The sequence below is a fragment of the Manduca sexta genome, chromosome 27, assembly GCF_014839805.1.
Source record: "Manduca sexta isolate Smith_Timp_Sample1 chromosome 27, JHU_Msex_v1.0, whole genome shotgun sequence".
NCBI classification, from domain to species: domain Eukaryota; kingdom Metazoa; phylum Arthropoda; class Insecta; order Lepidoptera; family Sphingidae; genus Manduca; species Manduca sexta.
The window spans coordinates 1,734,335-1,757,877 of record NC_051141.1 but is presented as its reverse complement, the minus strand read 5'-3'; the positions used below and the strand labels follow the sequence as shown (position 1 = coordinate 1,757,877).

Sequence of the window (23,543 nt, the reverse complement as noted above, 5' to 3'; positions counted from 1 at the left end):
GTTTACTTACTTCCTATTAAATTTGCAACGCTCTGAATAGAGCTGCGAGTGGGGCCACAAAACTGTTCATTTCCGGCCCGACAGCGAAGAGGTTATGATATTTCCTCGTAGCCGCAGCTTCTGACGCATCATGTTAAGGGTGTAGGACAATACAATACGGTACGGGATGCCAGGGTGGATCACCAAACATGTAAAAACCCTTATGGTGAGGTAAAACGACGCAACCTTGGAGTTGCGGCTGTCAGCGCTATGAAAACATGTTCGGCAATCATGTTTTATGGGGTTCAATTAATGAAGGTACACGGTGGCCGATGTTTATGGCATGACGATGGCGGATCGTCGTGGGCTCCGTGTGTTGATGGTCGGCGGTCGGCTGGCGGGCACCGCTGAGGCGGGTGATGGCGATCGATAGGGCGGGCGCGGCGCTGCAGTCGGCTGAGCGCTCGACGCGAGACGCCGACCTCGCCTCCTAACATTACGGCGACCGCCCGCGCGGCGATTACACGCGAACATGCGCGGCGACCGCGCCGCCCGTGATACGCGCCACAATAAAGATCACGAAAACTTAAAGTCCTCTCTAAAAAAAGGGAATAAACCCAAAAAGCATAGGGTTATATTTGATGAGAGCGCAAATGAATTTTTCGAGGCCGATTATATTATTGTAGTCCGCGACGAGTGCGGCTACTCAGATGAAGGGGAGAATGAGGAATGCTCGGGATGCGGCGCGTGCGAGCATTACCAGGAGCCGGAGCCGGGCGCGCTCAGCCCGCCGGAGGGGTACAAGGACCTGGGGCTTTTCAACCGAGACGGTACGCTGCGGGAGCAGGCCTGGTGGGAAGCCGGGGACGTGGTGCTGGTTGGCGAGCGCTCCGGTACCGTGTTCACGCCGCAACACCTGCAGCTGCTGCGGCGGCTGCAGCGCGAGCGTATGCTGCGCTCCACCATCTGTGCTGACTGCGATGCCCACGCCGCTCTGCACCAGCCTCTTGGTGAGTCATCTATGGCAAGGACGAACTCATGCCCATGTCGCCTATCAGGTTTCTCATTCACGAGGCTTTGCGTTCTTCAACTGTCCGCAAACGTGGCATGAGGTTGAAACCTTACAAATTCATATGCCCGATACTTGTAAATACATGTTTTTGTTTTCAGTTCGATCCTTGTTTAAAATAAGACGAGCTACATTGTTTCTTAAGGGTTGCAGCTGCGGAGCGAATGGTTGCCTGGCGAAAATATTGTATCCTTATAAAATTCTCAATATGTTCCGATTACTATGTTAAGCAGAAGCGAAAATACATAAAACAGCGTTTGTAGTGTGTACTTTGTACCAAATCACAATTTAACCACCTCGTTATTAGAGCAAGTGACGCAAGTGGCGTCATGTTTCAAAACAGACCGGAATCTTTTGTTCTCATCTCAAGTGGGGACACTCGATCTTTCCCTTTTTTTAGCGCTCGAGCAAGAATTTTTCAACCACACTTTCGAATAGCCGCCAAATTCCATGACAAAGCCACGTTAAGTAAAATTAAATCAAAACGAAATGTCTAATTTCTAAATTCGAAAGTTACTGTAGAGTGCAATTAAAACAATAAAACGTCTAAATTAAACAAGACAATGATGACATCAGAGCGCGGCCTTTAAAACCTTAACGCTTGAAACAAAAGCAGCAGCCAGCACGATTTCCATTCGTAATTGCAAATCGGCAATAACACCTAGTTACAATTCGCGTCATTAATACTTTATTGTGCCAATTATCGCATCAGTTTTCATGCTAAATAATTCATGTTCAATTTTAATACTCAGGAATTGACGGCTGTTACTGGTCGCTGTATAAATTTTATTTGAGTATGGGTAGGTATAGTTCAATTATTAATGCCAATTGTTGGTCGAAATTCTTGCGGACAAGCTAAGATATAAATAGTAAGATCATGTAGATAAACTAAAACAAGTATGCGTGCGTCAGTCTCCGTCAATTCTCATAATACCTAATACTGTCTAAGAACAACAGCACCTATTTTAGAAAAATAAAATAACCATTACTTATTGAAGTCATGAGCGGTGTCAACGTAAATATCTTTGAAGTTGTTGACCTGTGTAGACAAATAGAATCCTTACTGAATTTTGAAACGTCAAAACAGTTTATAGACATCATCTTTAAGAAATCTCCGAATCCATCACAATTTGCGGCCATAAGATTTAAATTATTCACTATTGTGAAACATCGCGAAATTCAAGTTGTTTTACTTACAGTTAACGGATAATATGAATACACATTCGAACTCATTAAATACACATAGCCTTAGTAAAGTATAGCTTATTACTTTGTCCTTACGATTTGAAGGAACCTAAGAACTCCTTTAATCATTCAAAATTCATATTGTGTAATGTAGGTTTTAGACTTGCCATTTCGAAGTCCATTTACGAAGAGCGGTGGCCAACAAATTCTGTTTCGCGTCGTGAGATACTCCGTAATGTGACCTTCAACGCGTGTCCTTGCCGACCCGAAACAAAGTACAAATTCCACTCACATGCTCTGTTTTACGTAACAGACATTTTTGATAATTTCACTCTTCTTAATCGTATTCTTCAACACTTCACTTGGAGGTCGAGTCCGTCTTGATTCTCCTTGACAGAGTCCATGACGAGCTGTTTGCATACCCCACGTCTTCGGCTTTCCTTAAGGCTGTGGTAAAAGGAAGTGTTGCGATAGTTTTTGTTTGATCAGACCAGCCGCCCAGCCGGTAGATCGCCCACGTCGTGTTCTACCGTCGGCTGTCCCTACTACTAGTTTGTCGAAGTTATCTGGCTATCTTAGGCAATGAGACCAAATAACTTGAACTCGTTCGCATTATATTGTCACTACAAACAGTAAAATAACAATAAAATGTAATGTTGGGGCGACACTTAATAAAATAAATACTCTGATAGATTAAACGCCTCAGGCCATTCATAAATATAGCGATAACTCGTAGTCAAAGATATGTAAATGTGATTGATTATGAATGGCATTCAACTTGAGCGCCGTCTCAATGTAATACGTTCAATGTATTGAGATGTGCGTATTTTGTAACCAATCATATTTAACTACGGTTTAATAAAGAAAGATAAATATTTTAAAGACAAAAAAACGATATTAACGAACTAACATAAAGTTCTTTAATATCGTCTAACATAAAACATTTATATTCAGAGTTTTATCTTCTCCCAAAACATTTTAGGTAAGAAAGCAAACAATGTTTGTCAGTAATGTAACAACTTCAACGTAATAGCGAGGTATTAAAACATAAATACAACATAATCATTTGAACACGCATTAAAGTTTGCGCGGTATTCGTATATTAGGTGCGGGGATAGGTACTTAGGCGATCTTCCGTCAAGAAAATATTAAATGCAAATACAACTAATCAAAAATACGTCGAGAAATTCACATTAAAACGTAGACGGACTTTACAAGTATAAGTCAATAAATAAATAGTAAGCATCTCATTTATTACTAAAGGTACGAAAATAAATCTTCCAAAACTTTTGCTCGCAAAAAGAAAATTTGAAATCAATAAATTACCCACCTTTGAGTTCTGAAATACAAAGAAATATAGCATGCGCATATTATATTTTAGATGAAAGCGGACAATAAAGGAAAATACAATGTAACCACTGGAATTGAACCAATGATGTTTCTACATTGTCATTCGTAAACACAGCAGACTATCTTGCATTTACTACCGCCGCAACAATTTCTGTATCCAAGAACATCACGTATTTCACGATACCGAGCGAGCCTTGGAGCATTGATCTGTATTTAACCAGCATCAATAATCAAAATTAGAAAGATACGAGTTTGAATCACACAATAGGTTCTATGATACCATCCGAAATTTTGCAATATATCAACAATAGTTATAATTTTTCGCGTTATATCTAAATTACATTCACAGTCTAATGCTGTTGAATCAGCTGACATATAAAATTACTGCTTTGAAATAAATAGCAGCTGCAATAAGTAGCATCCAATATTTTGTTAGTACACCCGCTAATGTATAATAACTGTAAGAAATACAATTGCACATTAACTACACAGTATTTTCTAAAGGAAGAAATAAATTATAACGGCTTGCTTTAATGTTTGTTAGGCTCTGTTAGTTACACCAAACACGGATAATTAAAAGTAGGGTAATCCTTCTCTTTTATTTCTTCTATTTCTTAACAGGTTTTTCGTTGCCTGAAACTTACAGAAACCTTCTTCATCTGTTACCTTGTAGAGTCTTCACAATTTTGTTTTTTGCTTTGAATGACGAGACGAGCGTGTCGTTCGCCTGATGGTAAGCGATACGACCGCCCATAAACAATAGACACCATCCAACACCTTGAATTACAAAGTATTGTTTGGTATTCCACTGCGCTCGCCATGAGAAGTTAAATTTTATAATGTCCATTAGTTACACAGTTACCATAGATCTCATTGGATCGTAGATTCAGATTTGTTTCTGTCTACCCCTCGCTGTGAAACTGTTAATAAAAACAGACATCCTTAAAGAACTCAGATATAAATTTAATTTTGCCTTACCCGTTAGGAGCACCGAATTACAAAATGTGTTTATCACCAAACACCGTACAAGTAATATATATCTACATAATTGTTTTAATCATATTAATATTGAAATATAAACCAATTGTGTTCCAAAAGGAAAAATACACAAGCGGCCAGACAAAAAAAATAATCAAGTATTTCTTTAAGTTATTTACAAAATGTGTTGTGCTAGAGCCATGGCGTCCATGTGGGTGGACAACAAGATAATTCACTTACTTAATTAGCAATGAAAATAGAAATACTAATTATAGCAAGATTACAATCAGAAATATTAATAGATTACTTTATTATATTAAAATTCCTACATCAAATACTAATACTGAAAGACGAATACTCCATATCTTCAGTTCGATAATTTTATATCTACGATTTTCAGAACTATACAGTATTGGACATATTGGACGTCCTAACTGCCCTTTCGAACACGTATCGTCTCAACGAGCTATCCAATCGGGTAAATACAGCAGAATTCTACAAAGGAAATCGAATTATTTCCCAAGCATAAATCTAAAATACGTTTCTTAGAAAGACGTAATTAAATAAAAACTTACAAAGGCATTATTCCCGCAATCGTAAAGATATTATGTTCTGGGGTGTCGTCAGTTCCAGTGCTTGATAATATTACCGTCATAATAAAATAAAAGGTTTATCGTGAAACTAACGCGTTACTTGTTTACAAGAAACCTGTTTTAAAAACCTGGTTGTGTTCAGGAACCTTCAAAACAGTTTTATTCGAAACGCATGATGTTTTCTGTGTGTAAGAATATGTTTTTAGTGTATATTTTGGCGCTTTGCTACATCGGTTACCATCCGTACATCGAGGGCTAGAAAAAACAATAGTTATTAACATTCTATAAAGATCAGTAGAAGTTAAAAATGATATTACTTATAAGACCATATTAAGAACGGTATGCGTCGGATTGGATGCACTGCACTGCACTCTTAACTCAATTCGATGTACTTACGAAATTCTAACAAATTATAAAGTTCTTCTCCAAGTCATGAATATCTTAGTAAACAAAATTTTATATTTGCGTCCCACACGCCTTAACGGAATTGAAATGCACACGTTACATTCATGGAATTAAAGCTTTAATAATGTTTGCTTATTAATATTAAAATATCACGTTTTAATTTGTATTTTGTTGATATTTATAAACAGAAGTGACGCTATGAATTACGACGTGTCGAGCGAACCGACAAAGGCTTACTCACACTGTGTTGTACAAAAATATCAAATTTGAATCTACTATTCAAATGTGATATTTTTATAAGACAGTTTAGCACAGATAAGACAGCCAATTATATAAGACTAAGTATTTTTATAAATCATTATCAACAATTAGCAAAAAAGTGATACAGTTTTCATCTAATTCGGTGCTATCTTATACTTAAAACTAGTCTTGTAAATCTGATTCCCAGAGACCCATATTCCGCTCCGTCATTAGGCTGATATTATCCGAGAGCTGCAGACGGCTTGCATAGGTTCAAGGTCAGCACGAAATACTAAATTATTTTCGAATAAACATCCTATTCCATGGGGTATTCCGATTTCATAAGCTTAATTCGGATCAATGCCAATATTTGAACCAATGAACACATCATTAGCATGTCTACAAACCTGCTTCTCATTGGTCCATTTTCAAAATAGAGATGGTTTATTCAAATCGACCGATAAAAATAGATAAGAACTTAAAATACACCTTTTTGCCGGGTAATAAATTAATCCTCATATGAATGCACGTGATTGATAATCTTTTTAAAGAGTGAATGAATATGACTGAACATATTCCATTTACCGGAAATCACTCACGTCGATGAATTTATTTATAACGCTTTTAATCTCAATGTAGGTGACCTATTTTTTTTATTATGTTTTTAAGCATAAATCAATGGTGTTGCGAGCGAGCAGCTGGCTTGAAGGTAAACGATTGGATTCATAATATAACCCGTAGATTTGAATTACAATGCACGCGTCAGCTAGAGGTTTTTACCTCATTACTTAGAGACAATGTCTATAAAACGGAACTGCAATATTATTAAATACTCTTCCAAAGACGTGTACCATTTTGACATTGATTGAATAAATTAAACTAAAGACTCGTCTTTACTTCTACTCACATTGTGCCAAAAATTATCCACGAATGACAAATATGTTTAACAAAAATCCCAGTGTTACTTTTGTGACTTTTTGATCATTTTGTAGTCTAGTGCGAATGTGGCGTATTCGTGAGTATATTTCTGACTGAAGGTGTAATGTTGCCGCTGCGACAACTTCTATTCAGTAATTGAGTATAGTGAGTGACAAGCGAATAAAATTAACTTGACTAACACCTTATTATTTTACAGCTACTGATACAGTGAGTTATTGTAAAGTATATTTTTTTAAGTAAGCGGTTTCATTTAGTAACCTAAAGCCAAAATGATCATGTATAAGAAGTTACCAATATTTATTTCTAAAAGTCTAAAGTTTGCCATTGGAAAATATTTGTCAATATTTACTTGTTACATAAAGCGTGTATCACACGAGCGCTTTCCGCAAAAGTGTCGAGCAACGGAATAAGCGCCGCAATACCGCAGCGCATTCCAGGTCCACCGACAGGCTAGTCGACATGGACGCTTACTTTTAGACCTAGATCTCTTAAATGTTCTATTCGCTTTGAAGTAACAGTTTAACACTATCATGAGTGTAAATATAGTTAAAGATTTCCAGCAAAAAGTTTCAATGACAGTAAAATATCACTAATTAAAGGAAAAAAAGACCTTACGTCCACCGTTTTTGCGTAAAGTGGGTAGAATTGACATACTTTCATAATTCAAATTATTATAAGGCACCATCTCGCGTTGATTTCTTTCGCTGTAAAAGCGACCAATAACTTAATTTTTAAATTCATGTTTTACGGGATCAAACCCAAGGCTTGCTTTTTACACAATATCATTCCATTCCTGCCCGGTTATCGCGATTATATTTTACTACAGCAAAAATATCGGATACTCTTCATGCTCCGTTTAAGTAAATAACTCTTATACAATATTTAGTTCTAAATAAATCACTTTACTTAGAATAAACGTAACATTTATTAAACGTAGGTAAACAAAAACAACTAATACAGAACAATAGCTACTATAAAAGTAAAAGCATTGACATACAGTCATATACAAACGGCAGCGAGAGTAAAAAATGCATCTAAAATCTCGTTTTGATATTTAAAACATCAAACTAAAATGTTAACGGTTTGAATATTTTACCAATAGAGTTACGGAATATACGAAAAAATCGAAATTTGAATATACGTAACCCGCGAAAATTCAAAATTTGCGATACTTTTTGAACACACTATGTATGCCATGAGCATCGACGAGTAATGAAATTCTTCTTTGGAAGAGATTTAATAGTGTCTTTAAATTATCCGCGCTGTTTTGAAAATTCAAAAGGATCCCAACACACAACTGATGCTAAAATAAAAGACCTGAGAACGCCCACAATATGCCACGCGACGGCAGCGCGGCAGTCGCGCTTGTTTAATTTGTATGTATGCCTAGCTGCACGAATGCAGCGCTGCTGCCGCGATGCTAAATTGGTGGCGCCTTAAAATCTAAATAAAGCTCTTTAATTTCTGCCTACAGGACATAAATTGTCAGTTATTTATTAGGTTAGAAAGTCAAGAACACATTTCTAATAAATGCACCATACGTTTTCTAATATAATATTTATTATACAAAAATAAGTAATAATTTATAGTGGGCTAGCGTGGCGGTCGCAAAGTTATCTTTTCACATTACTGTCTTTAGTACTGACGGTGATACACTCTGCAGGGCAGAATTTTAAGGCATCTAGGCACGGCAAGTGAAAAGACCAGGACCTAAGTATAAATACAGGGTCCACAAAGTGTCGACCAACACGATGAATTGAACTCTCGATAATCGTAGAATTTCCTTATAATTTAATTTTAATTGGCTGTACATCGGCTTGTCCTAAAATACGAGACATTTAATCCCTTAGAATGTCGCATACAGCATGACACGAAGGTGCATGTCGTTCGAATGTGATTGGTCGAGAGACTGACACGTGACTCACCCCTTAGTTTCTCGACCAATCAGACGGCACGGACGTTGTTTTGCAACATCCTAGAGGGGCGGAACAAGCGAAAGCTTTTTTCTATTTATACGGTTGTCGATATTCAGGGTATTCCAAAAAATATTGGTACCTTTTCAAATATCAGTTTTCCAACCTGCAATGTAGTTGACACCATTGACATAAATTGTGTATCCCACAAGTAGTAATGCAGTTATACCTGACGGATAGCATCGGTCTCATTCAGTATCGTACACAATAAGATCAAGCTTCATTGGAGGCGTCTATTCTTAGAGGATGCATCCCTGCACTGAATTATTTGGACATCAATAACCAGATTACGGTCAATATCTGTCTCTACAGTTTCTGGTGAACTGTCTTGAACTAAGGTATTCGGTGGTGTTTACCATCCTAGAAAATTGCCTACTGTACTAAATACTATTGTTTGTAATTCTCACGTCTCTAACATTGTTAACAGTAGTTGGCATAGGAAAATGACTTTAATATGAATAGATCTACAATAAAAGTCTTAACACTGCCTGAGTTATAATGAAGTTTTAAAGTTAGCTAAGAATTGTGGCATATCAATTTCAACCGTTAGGGAGTTAAAATTTATGAGGAACGTAAATAGATGTTAGGAATATATGGATCGCGAAGCACTTAATTAATAAATACAGAATGAGATTATTTGAATATCTATATAATGACCATTGTATGTCTACTACTATATTCAGAATTTAATTATGTTCAGCGTCATTTGACGGCAAAGGAAGGAGCAGTACACGGTCTAGCTGTGATAAACGTATAATATAATATAACATCTATTTATCATAATCTAATAAGATGGCTTTCTATTTTATTTCCCAGTTATTTATGTTAAAAAGTTCAGTATAAAGTCTATAATGGCATGCTCTAATGATCGCAGACGGTTGCGGTGAAAGATTCGTGCTAATGGGAATATCACCTAGCAACCTACATTACTCAAGCGTTGTGTTGTCACATTGTTTTATAAATATTATGTAATTGGAGTCTGCGTATGATATTATTAACTCTTCTCAAATAAATTTCATAACGCTCCAACCTCAAATTCAATATTTAATGTTGCTAACGAGTTATATGTTCATACATAAATGTGTTTTAAATACCTACTTATTATTGGTAAATGATTAATTATACCGAATGACCACGTTAAAGCCGCATTAAATATGCTGTTTCGTTTTACCATTAATGTAAAAGGATTAATTTGAATATGGGTAATTTATGATATTCCACAAAATTTGAGTAGCTACGTGGTAAATATGATCGATAATATTTGGGATGTTTCGGTTAAAATCAATATATTGGACGTAAGATTATAGATGATCAGTCTAACAAGTTTATTGACTGAGTCGGATAAGCTTAATTCAATTCGACAGTCGCAAATTCAGATATCTCTGTAAATACGGTATTTAATAACAGTTATTTAATGTTCTAGTTAGCAAAGACGCCCACTGATAGAACCGTTTCTAATTTCTATGAAAATTTAGATTCCAAACAGAATAATGTTAAAACATACAGTGTTAATAAATTACCAGAAACCAGTAATAAATTTGGACATATAATCGATTTAGTATCAGTAATTATGAAAATATTTAAGTTCTAAGCGATTATTTTGAATACTGGAAAACTGTGCGGTTAATACACGTATCTCTTTAAAGGAAATATGGTGCTGGGAGGAAGATACTAAACATTGTAATATTTTTGATTGAAAAGCAACCAACGTACACATAGAGACAGTGGCGTAGCGTGGACTAATATAGAGGTGGGCGCAGTCGCATCAACGAAGCCCCTTTTATTTCCTTCCTAAGATTCACCTAATAAATGTATTTTACCAAACATGTTTTGGCACGACATACCTATTTATAATAGTGAGAAAATATAAATGTGAGGTGGGGGAATATTGTAAAAATCGCACTTAAAGAGGTCCCGCGAGGCCCCTTTAAGTGCGACGCCGTGGGCAAGGACCCTAGCTACGCCACTGCAGAGAAAAAAATCTGCTATAGGAGCACGATCCATGAAAATAATTCTTTAGACAGTTTGTGTACCACAGTCCATACTGTAAGACAGGCTAGCATTATTGTAGCCATTCGATGGATTTGACTAACACGTTCGACATTTTATTTAGACTAAATTGCACTTATCTCCTCAACAGAGGCAGGAAAACCTAGTGATACCGATACTTACTCAGAGTAGAAACATTTCACTTACTCAAAACTTTGTTGATCTCGTAGTTTTATTGTTCGCAAACAGTAGTCTCGCATTCAAGACATCTAGGATCTGAAACAAAACAATTAGAAAGTGCTTTTAGATTGATCTTGATGTTTAGTCTATTTTAACGATACCTTGTTGGCAATTACTAGACAAGCTGGTGAGTTTAGCTTTGTTCTCCAATCCGGGATTAAAATCTGAAATACGACGTAAAACATATTAAACAGTAAAATCAGGTAAAATGGATAAAGAATTCGTCAGTTATATATATTTTGGAAGATATTGTGACGCTGAGTTCGATTAGATATTTGGAAGGAAGGGAGAAATAGAAACAGTGTACAACATAGCCGAAGCATTTTTAAGGAGGCTGAAGAAATGGGCATTGAAGAAGGCGGGTTAAGTTGGGAGGAAGATTTTTTTTATTGGCATAGACTCCAATCACTTGGAAGGCTCCAGCTTTTCAATTACGTTTACCATGTAAGACCAGTACTACTAACAAAAACAACATACAAAAATAGGCCGCTGTCATTGATAACACCAATAAAAAAAATCGAAATAAAGATTCTCACAAAACAGCTGATATCAATGAGCTCCTAATATATTTATTTCAGAAACTAATGCAAGCTGAATGTTCTACAATGTTGATACCAAGAAAATTAGTATAAATAATTTCAGATATTTCAAACAATCCGACAAATCTCGTTGCATTATAGTTGATTTTAAAATTGGCCAGTTGCATAAGCTATCTACAAGTATAATTGAATTTGCAATTTAGATTTTGCCAGTCAACAGTAGTCGCCGTTCGCTATACGGCTTCACTGCAACAATTGGTACCGACAGGTTATTGAACTCTCAGCAGGTGACTGGGGGAGTGATTTAGGTGATCAATCACCCCCTGCGATCTCACATGTAGTTGGCTGTTTATTTTCGTCGCCTTAGCCTAATGGTAGACGATGAACAAATTATGTTTGGTATTTTTTATTACATTTATTTATAATTTAGTGTTCATTTATTTGTACTTTCTTGTTTTCTAATATAGGCGATGGCAATTTTGTAGTATTCAATGATTTAGGTTCTTCTGGGACTTTGATAACATAGGGAAATAAAGAAAAGCATGTTTTAAAACGTCAGTCCTTACCGTTTGTTGTTGGTCTTAACTTTAATACGAAATATTGCTCCGGCGTCAACTAAAGTAACATTGCAATTTTTATACCCGTTGTTTTCAAGGGTATTTTTGATAACAAACGGAGTTTAGGATCCGTTCGTTTGGGTACTGTTTCACAACTTTATTATCACTTAATTGAGCATAGATAAGACTCTGACTTTTATATTTGGTCGGTTTATATGTATATATGACGCATTTATTCAGAAGTTGTGAAACAGGCCTGTAGATTATATAAAAAAAATAGTATATAATATTATCAGAATGTTGAGATTTTGACAAGGACAACCAAGGTTACCCTAGCTCATTTTGGCAGAGACAAAGTGCTATAACATGGCGTTGTATGTTTCTAATAAATATTATTCATATTCCGAATCCAGTATCAAATCCACAAACCAGCAAAGTCAAAAGAACTCCGACATCATCAAATCGATCGACCGGAGACTTGCAAAAAGTCGCTATCGTAGATTTCCAGCCAGGTACAAATAAAACTAAGTATTATATACACAACTCAATAAACTGCGGTAATGGGTAAACGATTGCCTTTGAGAAGCGAGTCAAATAAAAATAGACTAAAGCGGTATTGATGCCGAGTGTTGCAATTCTGATACCTTGTTTATGAAACGGTGCTTGTTATTAATTAAATGGTTTTTTATTTCGCTTTTCTTTTATCGTTTATAAAGGTGCGAGGTGCTAATTGGTGTAAAGCAGCATCTTTTCGCTGCACATTTCTTTATGCTATGAATTTATTGCTTGGTAAATAAAATATAAATTTTATTTAATTCAAGCAAATTGTTTGAATGACGTTACATGATAAAATTATTTCTTATTCAACTCGTTATTTAATTTTCCTGAATAATTCTAGTGATTAAATTCCAAAATTATTACTCGATACTTTCTCTAAGATACTTCGTTAGCAGAAAACTGGTGATTTTCATGATACTAAAATAAAACCTAACCAAAACTGATTTAGAATTGTCGTTCATTTGCGCAAATTATATTAATCTTAAGCGGCCATAGCCTAGTTGGTGTGGAACGGACTGTCGAGACGAATGTCCGCAGGTTTAAAACCCAAGGCCATGCACCTCTGACTTTTCTAAAAAAATATGTGTATATTCTTTGTGAATTATCGCTTGCTTTAACGGTGAAGGAAAACGTTTTGGGGAAACCTGCACATCTGAGAAGTTCTCTATAGGAATTTCGAGGGTGTGTGAAGTCTACCAATCCGCACTAGGCCAGCGTGGTGGACTAAGGCCTAATGCCTCTCAGTAGTAGATATAATACAGGGCTTAAATTATATTATTATTTATTATTAATTTTTGACCATAAATAACACAAGATAATTGCCTATTCCTTACGCAAACATATTAAGTATGAAACCGTTTCATAATATTTATAGATTAAATTAGTCAAAATTAGAAATTGGACGACTGTCTTAAGTAGCGTGCATTTTATGTAATCAATTCGTCAATGGTCTTTCATATCCGGAGAGCATAGCGACCGCGTCTTTTAGTAATAAATTTAATTATATTTTTATTAGCCTGTAAATAGCTCACAGATTGGCTAATATTTTATTAAAAATATGTCTGAAAAGAGAAATTTAAATGTTGAATGGATATCGTTACCTTCGGAAAGTAATAAAACAGCTTTATCACCTTATTTTCACTTGAAATTATTTTGTTAATTGGCTGATTGACTGTTAGTTAGGTATATATGTACAACGTATAGCTGCAGTTGTCTGTATGTTAGCAGTTAGCTTCCTTAAGCAATGTAAGCGACCACATTTTTTTGAAACATACTTTCATGTTTAAACTCATTGAGCAGGTACTACCAGGCTGAATTGCGTAACATATTAAACCATTTAAATGTAGGTGCCTTGAGTTTTTAAAACGTAAACGGCAATACATTTATTTATCTAATGACTTGATAATAATTCGAAGGACAGTTCACGTCAGTTACAATAAACATTGCTAGCTTCACGTCATTAGACAATTCGCAGTTTTCTGTCCTTATTTATTAATATACTTTGGACTTATATTTACATTTGATGATTAAAAACATACATACATATTGGAAATAAAATGCCTATTTATTTTCTTAGTTTTAGTATTTTTAATCTGATATCTCTGATACAGCATAAATAGGACAACGTTGTGAGAAAAGCCAAAATAAATCTATACCTATATCTTTCAAATCTTATTAGCTACGATTTATTGCTTAAAAATACTTAAAGAAGAGGATCATTTCATTTGCACTGACGATTACGCTTCAAGTCCAATAGGGCGTGGTATTTAATATTTATAAGTCAAATTTGAGTTTGCCGAGACACGCAGGCGCGGTATACCCCTACCCATGCGCCAAAGGGCCTAAAGTACCCGAGCAACTAGTAACAGAGGCCTACTGAGGCAAATCGTTGACGGGTTGATTGTACCCGTTAAACGAAAGGTCATATTCAGGGTTATCTAACTGATCAGCATGTTTTGATTTCTAGTTTGATATATATAGTTTGAAAACACAGCTATTAGATGACATTTTCGTTTGATTGAATTTCGAATACAGTGAAATTGGTCCGTTTCTGACTTTTATGGAGCAGCATTATTTTGCGCTATAGCCTTTTTTATTTCGGACAAGGGCTCTTCAGCGATCGGAACTGCGAGTAAGAGAAGTCGTGATGCTTGCCATTGGGCGAACGGATTGTTTGTTTCACTATTTAGTTGAAAAATATATACAATCGGCTTATCATTCAATTTTATACCATGATGTCATACTACTATTGAACACTAGGTGTTGTTTATGGCTTGTTATTTATTTGTTTAAACACTATATATAAAGACGGACTTACGACTATCGACAGCTCACGACGGTTTCTCTCACGTGAAAACCTTTCTTAAAAATACAACTTTGTATGTTTTCGGAATTAGCTTAGTTAATTCGGCATAAGATGTGACCGACCTTCAAGGCAAATTTCATTGAAATTCGGTTAATAGTTCCAGAGTTTATTGCTTACAAACATATCTTAACATTTTAATAAGGACTAGAGCGCAAGAGGGCGTCTAAAGCGCTCGTACAAAGGTTCGGTTTTCCTGAAGAAAACGACGAGTGCGTCAGGCTGCTAGTAAGTTGTCATGCAGAAAAAGTAAGTATTCTATCGGCTATGTGGCTGACGTAACGACGACGCTGACCTAATAGGGAATTAGGTACTAGATGGCGTCATATTAATGGAGTAGAGTTTTATGTTAATTCAAATAATTTATTCTGTAAATGGGACGTAAGTTCGGACATTTTAGCTAACTATGCCTCACACCTTTAGACACGTCTAGACATTTTAGCTAACTACGCGTGAAATCCTAGATGCCTAAGGTAATTGCATCTAATAAGGGCCGGGTTTTTGGAAATCCTTATAAATCAATTTTGGGAAGTGAATTGCTATGTAAGACATTATGATCAAATAAACCGTTTTTATGTGAAGAGTATACATTGTACAAAAACAAGGCAGCAGTGGCCAGTTGCTTACAAAAAAAGTTCTTTAAAAGTTTGTCTATAGTCTTTATTGGGCACTGGCGCTCTAAATAAGGTCCATAATTGAACTGCAGGCACTTAGGCATTATATTCCAGAAAAATCACATCTTAAGAAAGCATTGGTTTTAAACTACCATTAAGTTCGTGGATTTCGTATAATGAAAAGGAAATTATTATAAATTAGTGTCGTGGGCCTTATAAAGTATTAGGAAATGTATATATGAAACAACTATTTTATTTTCGAGTTATAGATGAAACAAATTGTAGTTTTATGTTATTTTTTATTGATTCTAGCTAAGAAAATCATAAAATGTACTAATCAATCAGTTTTTTCTGTTTTTGTCTTTGGACCTTATTGGGTATTACACTTCTTTACTCACAATCTGGACCATATTAAGTGCTTGAAAATAACAAATATGAGAACCACTGCACCTAGTAACCTAAAGATTAAAAATAAATATGCATATATATTTTTATTGTACTTATATATTTTCTGCTTGGTTATCAACATAAATGTAATTAAAACAAACTTAAATAACTTAAACAATGGCAACGCTACACTTATAATTTGTTCATCAAATAACTAAAAACTAAATTAAAGTTGTTAGAGAACATAATATATAATAATAATTATTATCATTTATAGCGGCGATAGCCTAGTTGGGTGTGGAATTGACTGCCGAGACGAATGTCCGCAGGTTCAAATCCCAAGGGCACACACCTCTGACTTTTCTAAAAAATCATGCGTGTATTCTTTGTGAATTTATCGTTCGCTTTAACGGTGAAGGAAAACATCGTGAGGAAAACTGCACATCTGAGAAGTTCTCTATAGGAATTTCGAAGGTGTGTGAAGTCTACCAATCCGCACTAGGCCAGCGTGGTGGACTAAGGCCTAATCCCTCTCAGTAGTAGAGGAGGCCCGTGCTCAGCAGTGGGCAAGTATATAATACAGGGCTGATATTATTATTACTTCTTTGTATTTTTTGGCTTGGACCGTATGTTTCAGTTTAATTTTTTTGCTTGGATTTGATTCTATCTGGTTTAATCGTAAGAACTTTAGGCGACTTCTCTTGCCTTTAATTTTTGACCATTATAATTTTTAGTATTGTTATAATTTTTAGTCTGGCAGGGCTTTTTGTATTATTGCTTGACTTTTTTTTTTAATAAATCTTTGGTTATTTTCAGTCTGACGTAATTTAATGCTTTTCGTCTCAGCTTTGCCTTAGTTAGAAACTCTTTAAAAGTTGACTCTTGAATATCAGATCGTTTTTTATTATTCTGATAGTGGCATGACGTCATCAAAGCTTTTCTTCCCATTTTCATCACCACGCTTCCAGATTTTATATGATTCTTCAATGTTCGCCGTGGTATATTGTAGTTTATAGCTGTTGCACATTCAGATATTTCGTTGTTTTTTATATCATCCTGAAAATCAGTTTGAGACCATCCTGCGCCCCATTTTCTATTTTGCAAAGGTTCTATTCTTGCCTTTACTAAAAACAATATACTTATATGAATGGATGAACAATCATTAAAATAAAATGAAAAAATATTTTTGACAAAAGGTAGGTATTGTTAATTTGCGTAAATAAAATTATATAAAACTTGAAAGCGAAAAAATCCAAAGCAAAAAAGATGTTAAGACAAGTGGTTTTTTTTGTGTGCATAGTGTACTGAACTGTCATGTGCTTATTTGCACTTATATAAATAACTGATCATGCTTATTTTAAAAATAATTACCCCTAATAAAGTCCGGCTCTTATTGGGCCGAAAAAAGTGGACCTACATAGGCACTTAGATATGTCCTGAAAAAACCAAACAAAATCGAGATAAAAAAGCAATAACTTTGGTAACTTACCTTGCCAATCCATGTTCTGAAAGTATGTTAACATTACTATTTCAGAATTATGACAAAACGACAGGGTTTTATTACTAAAACACAGAAAATGGAATCAGAACTTTTATAAATTGAGATACTTTGACCGCCTCTGAGGCTACACACAGTGCCACTGACAAAATGGTCGGCACGAAAGCAATGAACGTCGGTGCACTTTTGTGATTGGTTACTGGGGAGGCGACGCGCGGTATCCGTTTTAATTTAAGTATTAACTGCGTAAAGTTTGAAAAGATGGACCTTATTTGGAACCGGCCCTTTTTAGACGCACCTACCTTATTATTAGAAATAAGTACCAACAAACTCGACTTTATGTTTATATTTTTACAGTACGTTTTAACTTACTTTAACATAAATTATATCTGTTATATTATAGACTAAAATATTTGTAATAGATACGTAAAAGCAAATAGGTTTAAAAAGACAACATGACAAAAATGAATATAAGGTTGGCTTTTAAAAAATCTGCTGGATCAACAGAAGTAAAAGGATCAATAAAGCACTAAACACAATTATTAAGATCGACGTGTCTGTCATCAGAAGAAGCGGCGCGGCGGCGTCAAGAAATTCGATCATTCCAGATGAAATTCAAATTTCCTGAGCGAAATAGCAGACGAGATCCTAAGAGCTCTTACCTTGCGCTGAGTAAAAGCGAATTATTTCATAAACCCGGATGTTTAAGTTCAAACAAGTTCCTCAGACTCAAGATTAAAGAGTTTAAAAATAAATCTGGGTATAATATTGAAGTGTGTTGGCAATTAGAATATATTGTTTAGGTATTGCTAACGATACACATCGGGCCATGGCCTTTATATAAATACGTGTACAATAATTTTACTTTTAAAAAATTATGAGTCTCGTCATTACATACAAAGAGTTTAAAATATTAAAATTAAAAAATGTTCAAAACTTAGACATCAAACTATGTCAAAATTTAAATAACGTTTACAATTGGAGGACATTTTAATCGCGTTTATAGCAACACTCGCGTTCAAAACAGCTGGGAACGCGAAAAATAAAACCTACGTCAGTGACTCATTATCTCAGAACAATTACACTCGGTCGCTTGCCTTTGTGTTGGTGTTATTAGAAAATAGACAAACCGCTGTGGACATACCCGTGTTTGCTTTTATGTTTTATAGCGCCTCGGTAAAGAACAAAAAATTTATGATTTTTTACTGATAATAATGATAACATGTTTGTGAAAAGATGTGCATTGCTTATCTTAAAATAGGCAGTTGAATACAATATAATACTATACCATCCAAAATTTGGAATCACACTGCGTGGTATTCCACTGCGCTCATAATCCGAAGACATAAGATGTTAGGTCTCACAATGTCCAAAAATGCCTCCTCTATTGGCAATTATCAGGCCTATACATTAAATATTTAATTATGCCAATCAGTTGGATTAAAGTCTATTTGCTCTAGTTAAAGAACCGTGAACTAAATATTATGCCTAAAATAACTAAGCTAACAGAGAACACGGCTAGCCTAACATCTGTTTTGGCGCGAGATTAACAAGCTGAAACCACGTCATCATATGTTAATTTTTGATTATTTTCACCTTTCTCGCACAGGAGAGTACCTGGCTTGGTTATGAATAGTTGGCTTTGTATGGACAAAGATCACAATGTTCTGTCAAAACTGTTTCTGCTTATATAACTAACATACAAACTACACCCATTTAGTGGTAATGTGCTCAAGTTGTAAGCCGGCTACTTTACTAGGCGTGAATATTTTAATTTCTGAATGGCATTATATTTACGGAATATTACACAGCTACAAACAAAATAGCTATGCTCTTAGTTTAGTTATACGTACACAAATATTTTCTTACAATTGCTACATTTCCTCGACACTTTTAAAAGCAATAATTGGAGAATGTCTCTAGAGATCCTTCGATGTTACAATAATATTTACATTTCAAACGGTTCTACATCCATTGTTAAGGACAAACGCACAGATGAATGGATAAGAATAATTTAATAAAATAAAGTGCCAATTCAAGCCAGTTACGGAATAAATTGTGATTGAATTGCATTCATAAAACTGACCTAGATATATTGATGCTGTTATTGTTATCTTGAAAGTGTTCAGTTGTATTTCTTACGAAGTGATTTTAAAAATTCTATGAAGGTATTCTTTATACATTTTTAAATCTTAGTCACATGTTAGTTATACAACATTGCTTAATAGTGAAAATTTCTGGTCATATGTGAAAGTCGCCTGGGTACCGCAATGTCTGTTTCTGCCGCCAAGCAGCAGTGTGTAATCAATGTTGTGTTACGATTTGAAGAAAATTGTAGCCTGTTTACACTGGCTACTGGACATATTAAAACTTAACATCTCATGTCTCATGATGGCGAGCGTAGTGGAATACCAAACAACTCTTTATAATTCAAGGTGTTGGATGGTGTTTATACTGGTTATGTGCGGTCGTATCGCTTACCATCAGGCGAAAGGCAAACTCGTCACGTCATTTAAATCAATAAAAAAAAAATACGAATCGGCAGTTCCTTTGTCTCAAACTTGGCTGTTGGCATGCTTCTTCGTGGTTTGGTCCGAGTTATCAATATGGTGTTAGAATTTACAATCCAATACATCAATCAATTAAAGAGACAGACAAGCCACGAAGTATGACAGATTATTAAATAAACAAAATTTGCTACTTTATCCGATGGTTTTTGTAAAAAAAATCAACCCACAAGGGACTTTGTCCTCGACAGTTGTCAACATTATTTTGACATGTCTTGCTATAAACATTTAGGAATGCTCTCTATTTAAGAAAACGTTGGTAAAATGTCAAATTAAAACATCTTACACATCTGTACAAGGGACGTGAATGTTTGAAAACATCTTCAGTAGATATTATTATCTTCAAGCTACCTATTTTTTATTTGGAAACTGGGGCTGTTATAGAGAGATCTATATTGCGAACGGCGCTGCGAGCAAAATTGTATCTTAACCAAAGTCATCGCACTAAGAAATATTCCTCAAAGCGGGCCACTCAGTTAAGTTTACCAATCATAAGATAATACCGCTTCCGCCCACTCTTAATTTTCGACTAGTTAGCGGTTATATCTTAACAATAATAAAGCCTGTCTTATTCATTTATGAATGATATGTTTATGCTAGTATACGTCATCATAATTTTGCGTAAACATTTATTTTAATAAGTAATATTAATATTCAATAAGCAGTAAAGATCAATTAAAACCATTTTTCGAAATCTTTTTGCCTAATCGATTGAATTTCCTGTCGAAAATTACAACTGACAGCTGAAAGCGGGCTGAATTTTGACGCAAATAATTTTTACTATTTTTATATGACATATATTATAAACGCGTTGTAATTATAAACTACATTATATGTCGCATCCAGAAATATTATATTACTGATAAACGACTACGGTTGCTCTAAAAAAAACCCCAAACACACGCTTAGGTCGAAAGCAGGTGAAATTAATATAAAGGGGCTCACTGTAATTACTTTGTATCGAGCGGACAACTTTGACAAAGCCTTTGAACCTATCCAAATAGGCAACTGATCGTTAGTTATGGCACAATTGGGCGCTATGTGCCTGTTTGCTCACCCCGCCATTGAGCGAGCTACAAATAAGTTTGACAATATTTACCTTTTTGCATTAGATACTAGAAAAGAACTTTGTAAAGTGATTTGAATTCAAAAAATATTGCCTCGGTGGCGTAGTTGAACTGCATGCACGGTCGGGCATTGCTCTGAGGTCCTGGGTTCGAATGCCGCGTCGGGCAAAGTGATATTTAGATTTTCCTGCTCAGTATCAGCCCGGAGTCTGGAATTTGTGCCCGATATTGGCGATAGGCTTGCCCCGTATCACGTCATGGAACGGAACCCACTTGGCGAAAAGTGGGTGCCCCGGTTGCGGACCCCTTCAGGGATAAATGTGTGTGAATTCAAAAAAGGAATGATCTTAGCTAAACTCTAGCGAGTAGTGGACTGTACTACGATCATTAAGATTAGCATTATGTACGGGAATGAGGATTCTAGCGATAAACTTATCGTTAGGATATGACATTTTTCCTTATATTCTATTAGCGTCAACGATAGCAGAAACGTCTTGACAACGAGCCCAGCTAAAACACTATCCCATCTTGATATATCAATTTTACACAAGAGACGGCTAACGTTAAAAATAACATAACTTTAAAATAATGATTTCTTATGTTTACGCGAATGTTAGACATTGAAATAAAAACTATTTTACGGACTTTATCGCGGTTTTTTATATTATTATTTTTTCCCGACGTTTCGAAGACTTTGCAGCCTTCATGGTCACGGGGGGGACTTTAAAATACTAGAACTTAATTATTTGTTTGTATCAATCAAAACTCCTGCAATAAAAACAAAATGTGAGCTCATTAAATATAATAAATAGAAAATTTTTGCATTAAAAACAGAAATAAGCCGAACGTAGTGCAGTGTTAATTGCTGGTATCGATTTTATTTCTAGAATGTAACTTTGTTTTTAAATCATATACAATGCATTATTATTTTAATAATGTTTTTATAGCCTTGTCGAAGTAGAGCGTGTTTCATAACACATTGTAATCAAATTACTGGCCTCATATTAAAGCAATATGGCAGTACGCGAGCTCACAGTGTCCGAACGTATAGGGCTGGTAATTTGACAGCCGACTGAACTGAATTGGCATCATGTTAGATGATTACCCCTATGCAGTCGACGCAATTATGCTGGTCTATTGGATGTACACAAGCTGATCCCGGCACGCGAGACACTTACGTGTGCCACTATGGCGGGTTTAAACATCTTAAGTACGGTGGTCGCTATCCGGACGAATATAAAATATATCCTAGCAATAGTCCCGATTCGGCACATTTATCCTATGCATCATTTTTTATCAATCCAATTATAACTGAAAACCAAAGATATTATCTCCCATATTGACACTATGATATTACATTGCTCAACACTTTTTAACTTCACAGATACCAAACCTTAAACTATGCAAAGTAACTTTCACAAAAGGAAACCAAACTACAATATAAAATTTAAAAGGCTTACCAACGGTAAGTGATACCAGACAACAATAGCGTACAAATAACTTGAAGATGTTCCAACTTATTTATTCTCGAGAAGCTCTGAAAGCTCGGTTAAGGCTAAGCACCTTACCGGTAAATCTTGTGAATAAAAATTGACAATGTTTAAATTTAATGTTACACTGTGAATAAATTGTAGGTTAGAAAGGTTAGTTGATACTGTCAGGTTGCTATAAAGGTAAAAATCGAATAGGAAACGATGAAATAGGAAAATCTATAGGGAAGTTAGAAACAGTTGAAAGACGTAAGAATGAATAATTGAATCTTTCCTAGCCGAATTACGGCCACGGTTAGCAACCAAGTACGCAGAACATATTATAGTGCACAACTGTGTGAGCACTATACAGATGCAGTCCCTGTTCCTTCATTCTAATAGCTCGGTAAGACGCAATCCGACATGACTGGAGAGAGATCAGGCGCAGGACCAATGGCTTCACGTTTTATCCGAGGTACTGGGGTATCACACCGCCAACTTCCTAACTCCGAGCTTCGACTGAGTAATTTTTAATATAAATAAACCCAGTGTTTAATATTTTTAACCCGGCCCGTAACTCTAACTCAGTACCTTAGTGCGATAGTCGTACTCGGACCGTGTACGCATTTTAACTGCGTCACGGAGGCAGTGGAGTTACTGTGATATAAAAAGAGAACTCGACGAGCACAAAGTCACCTGATAGTGCCCGTTGTAGAGGCACCGTACCGCCCGTGAATTTTCTACTTTTAAGGGAAGCAATATGAATGGTGGAATATTTGAATTTACGTGTATACAATGAAAAAACACGAAATAAAAATGTCTGTTTCAAATGTAAGGAGTTGAGATTTCTCTCCGATCTTTTTCTTTCATTTTTCCCTTTCTGTAAAGCTTTTGCCTAGGAGTGAGCGTTTAGCATAAAGTCTATTGAAACAGGCAGCTATTAACTCTAAGTCGAAATAAAAATCTGTTAAGGAGTAAGTATTTC

General features: G+C 35.5%; 1 protein-coding gene across 1 annotated transcript in view; it reads left to right on the top strand.

Annotated features, from left to right (window-relative positions):
- The first annotated feature begins 419 nt into the window (after nucleotides 1–419).
- LOC115454998 overlaps nucleotides 420–23,543 on the top strand; it is a 186,918-nt gene continuing 163,794 nt past the window's right edge. Inside the window, exon 1 of the mRNA XM_030183700.2 lies at nucleotides 420–989. Coding sequence (XP_030039560.2) covers nucleotides 512–989 — 478 coding nt within the window. The 5' untranslated portion in view covers nucleotides 420–511. The remainder of the gene's footprint in view (nucleotides 990–23,543) is intronic.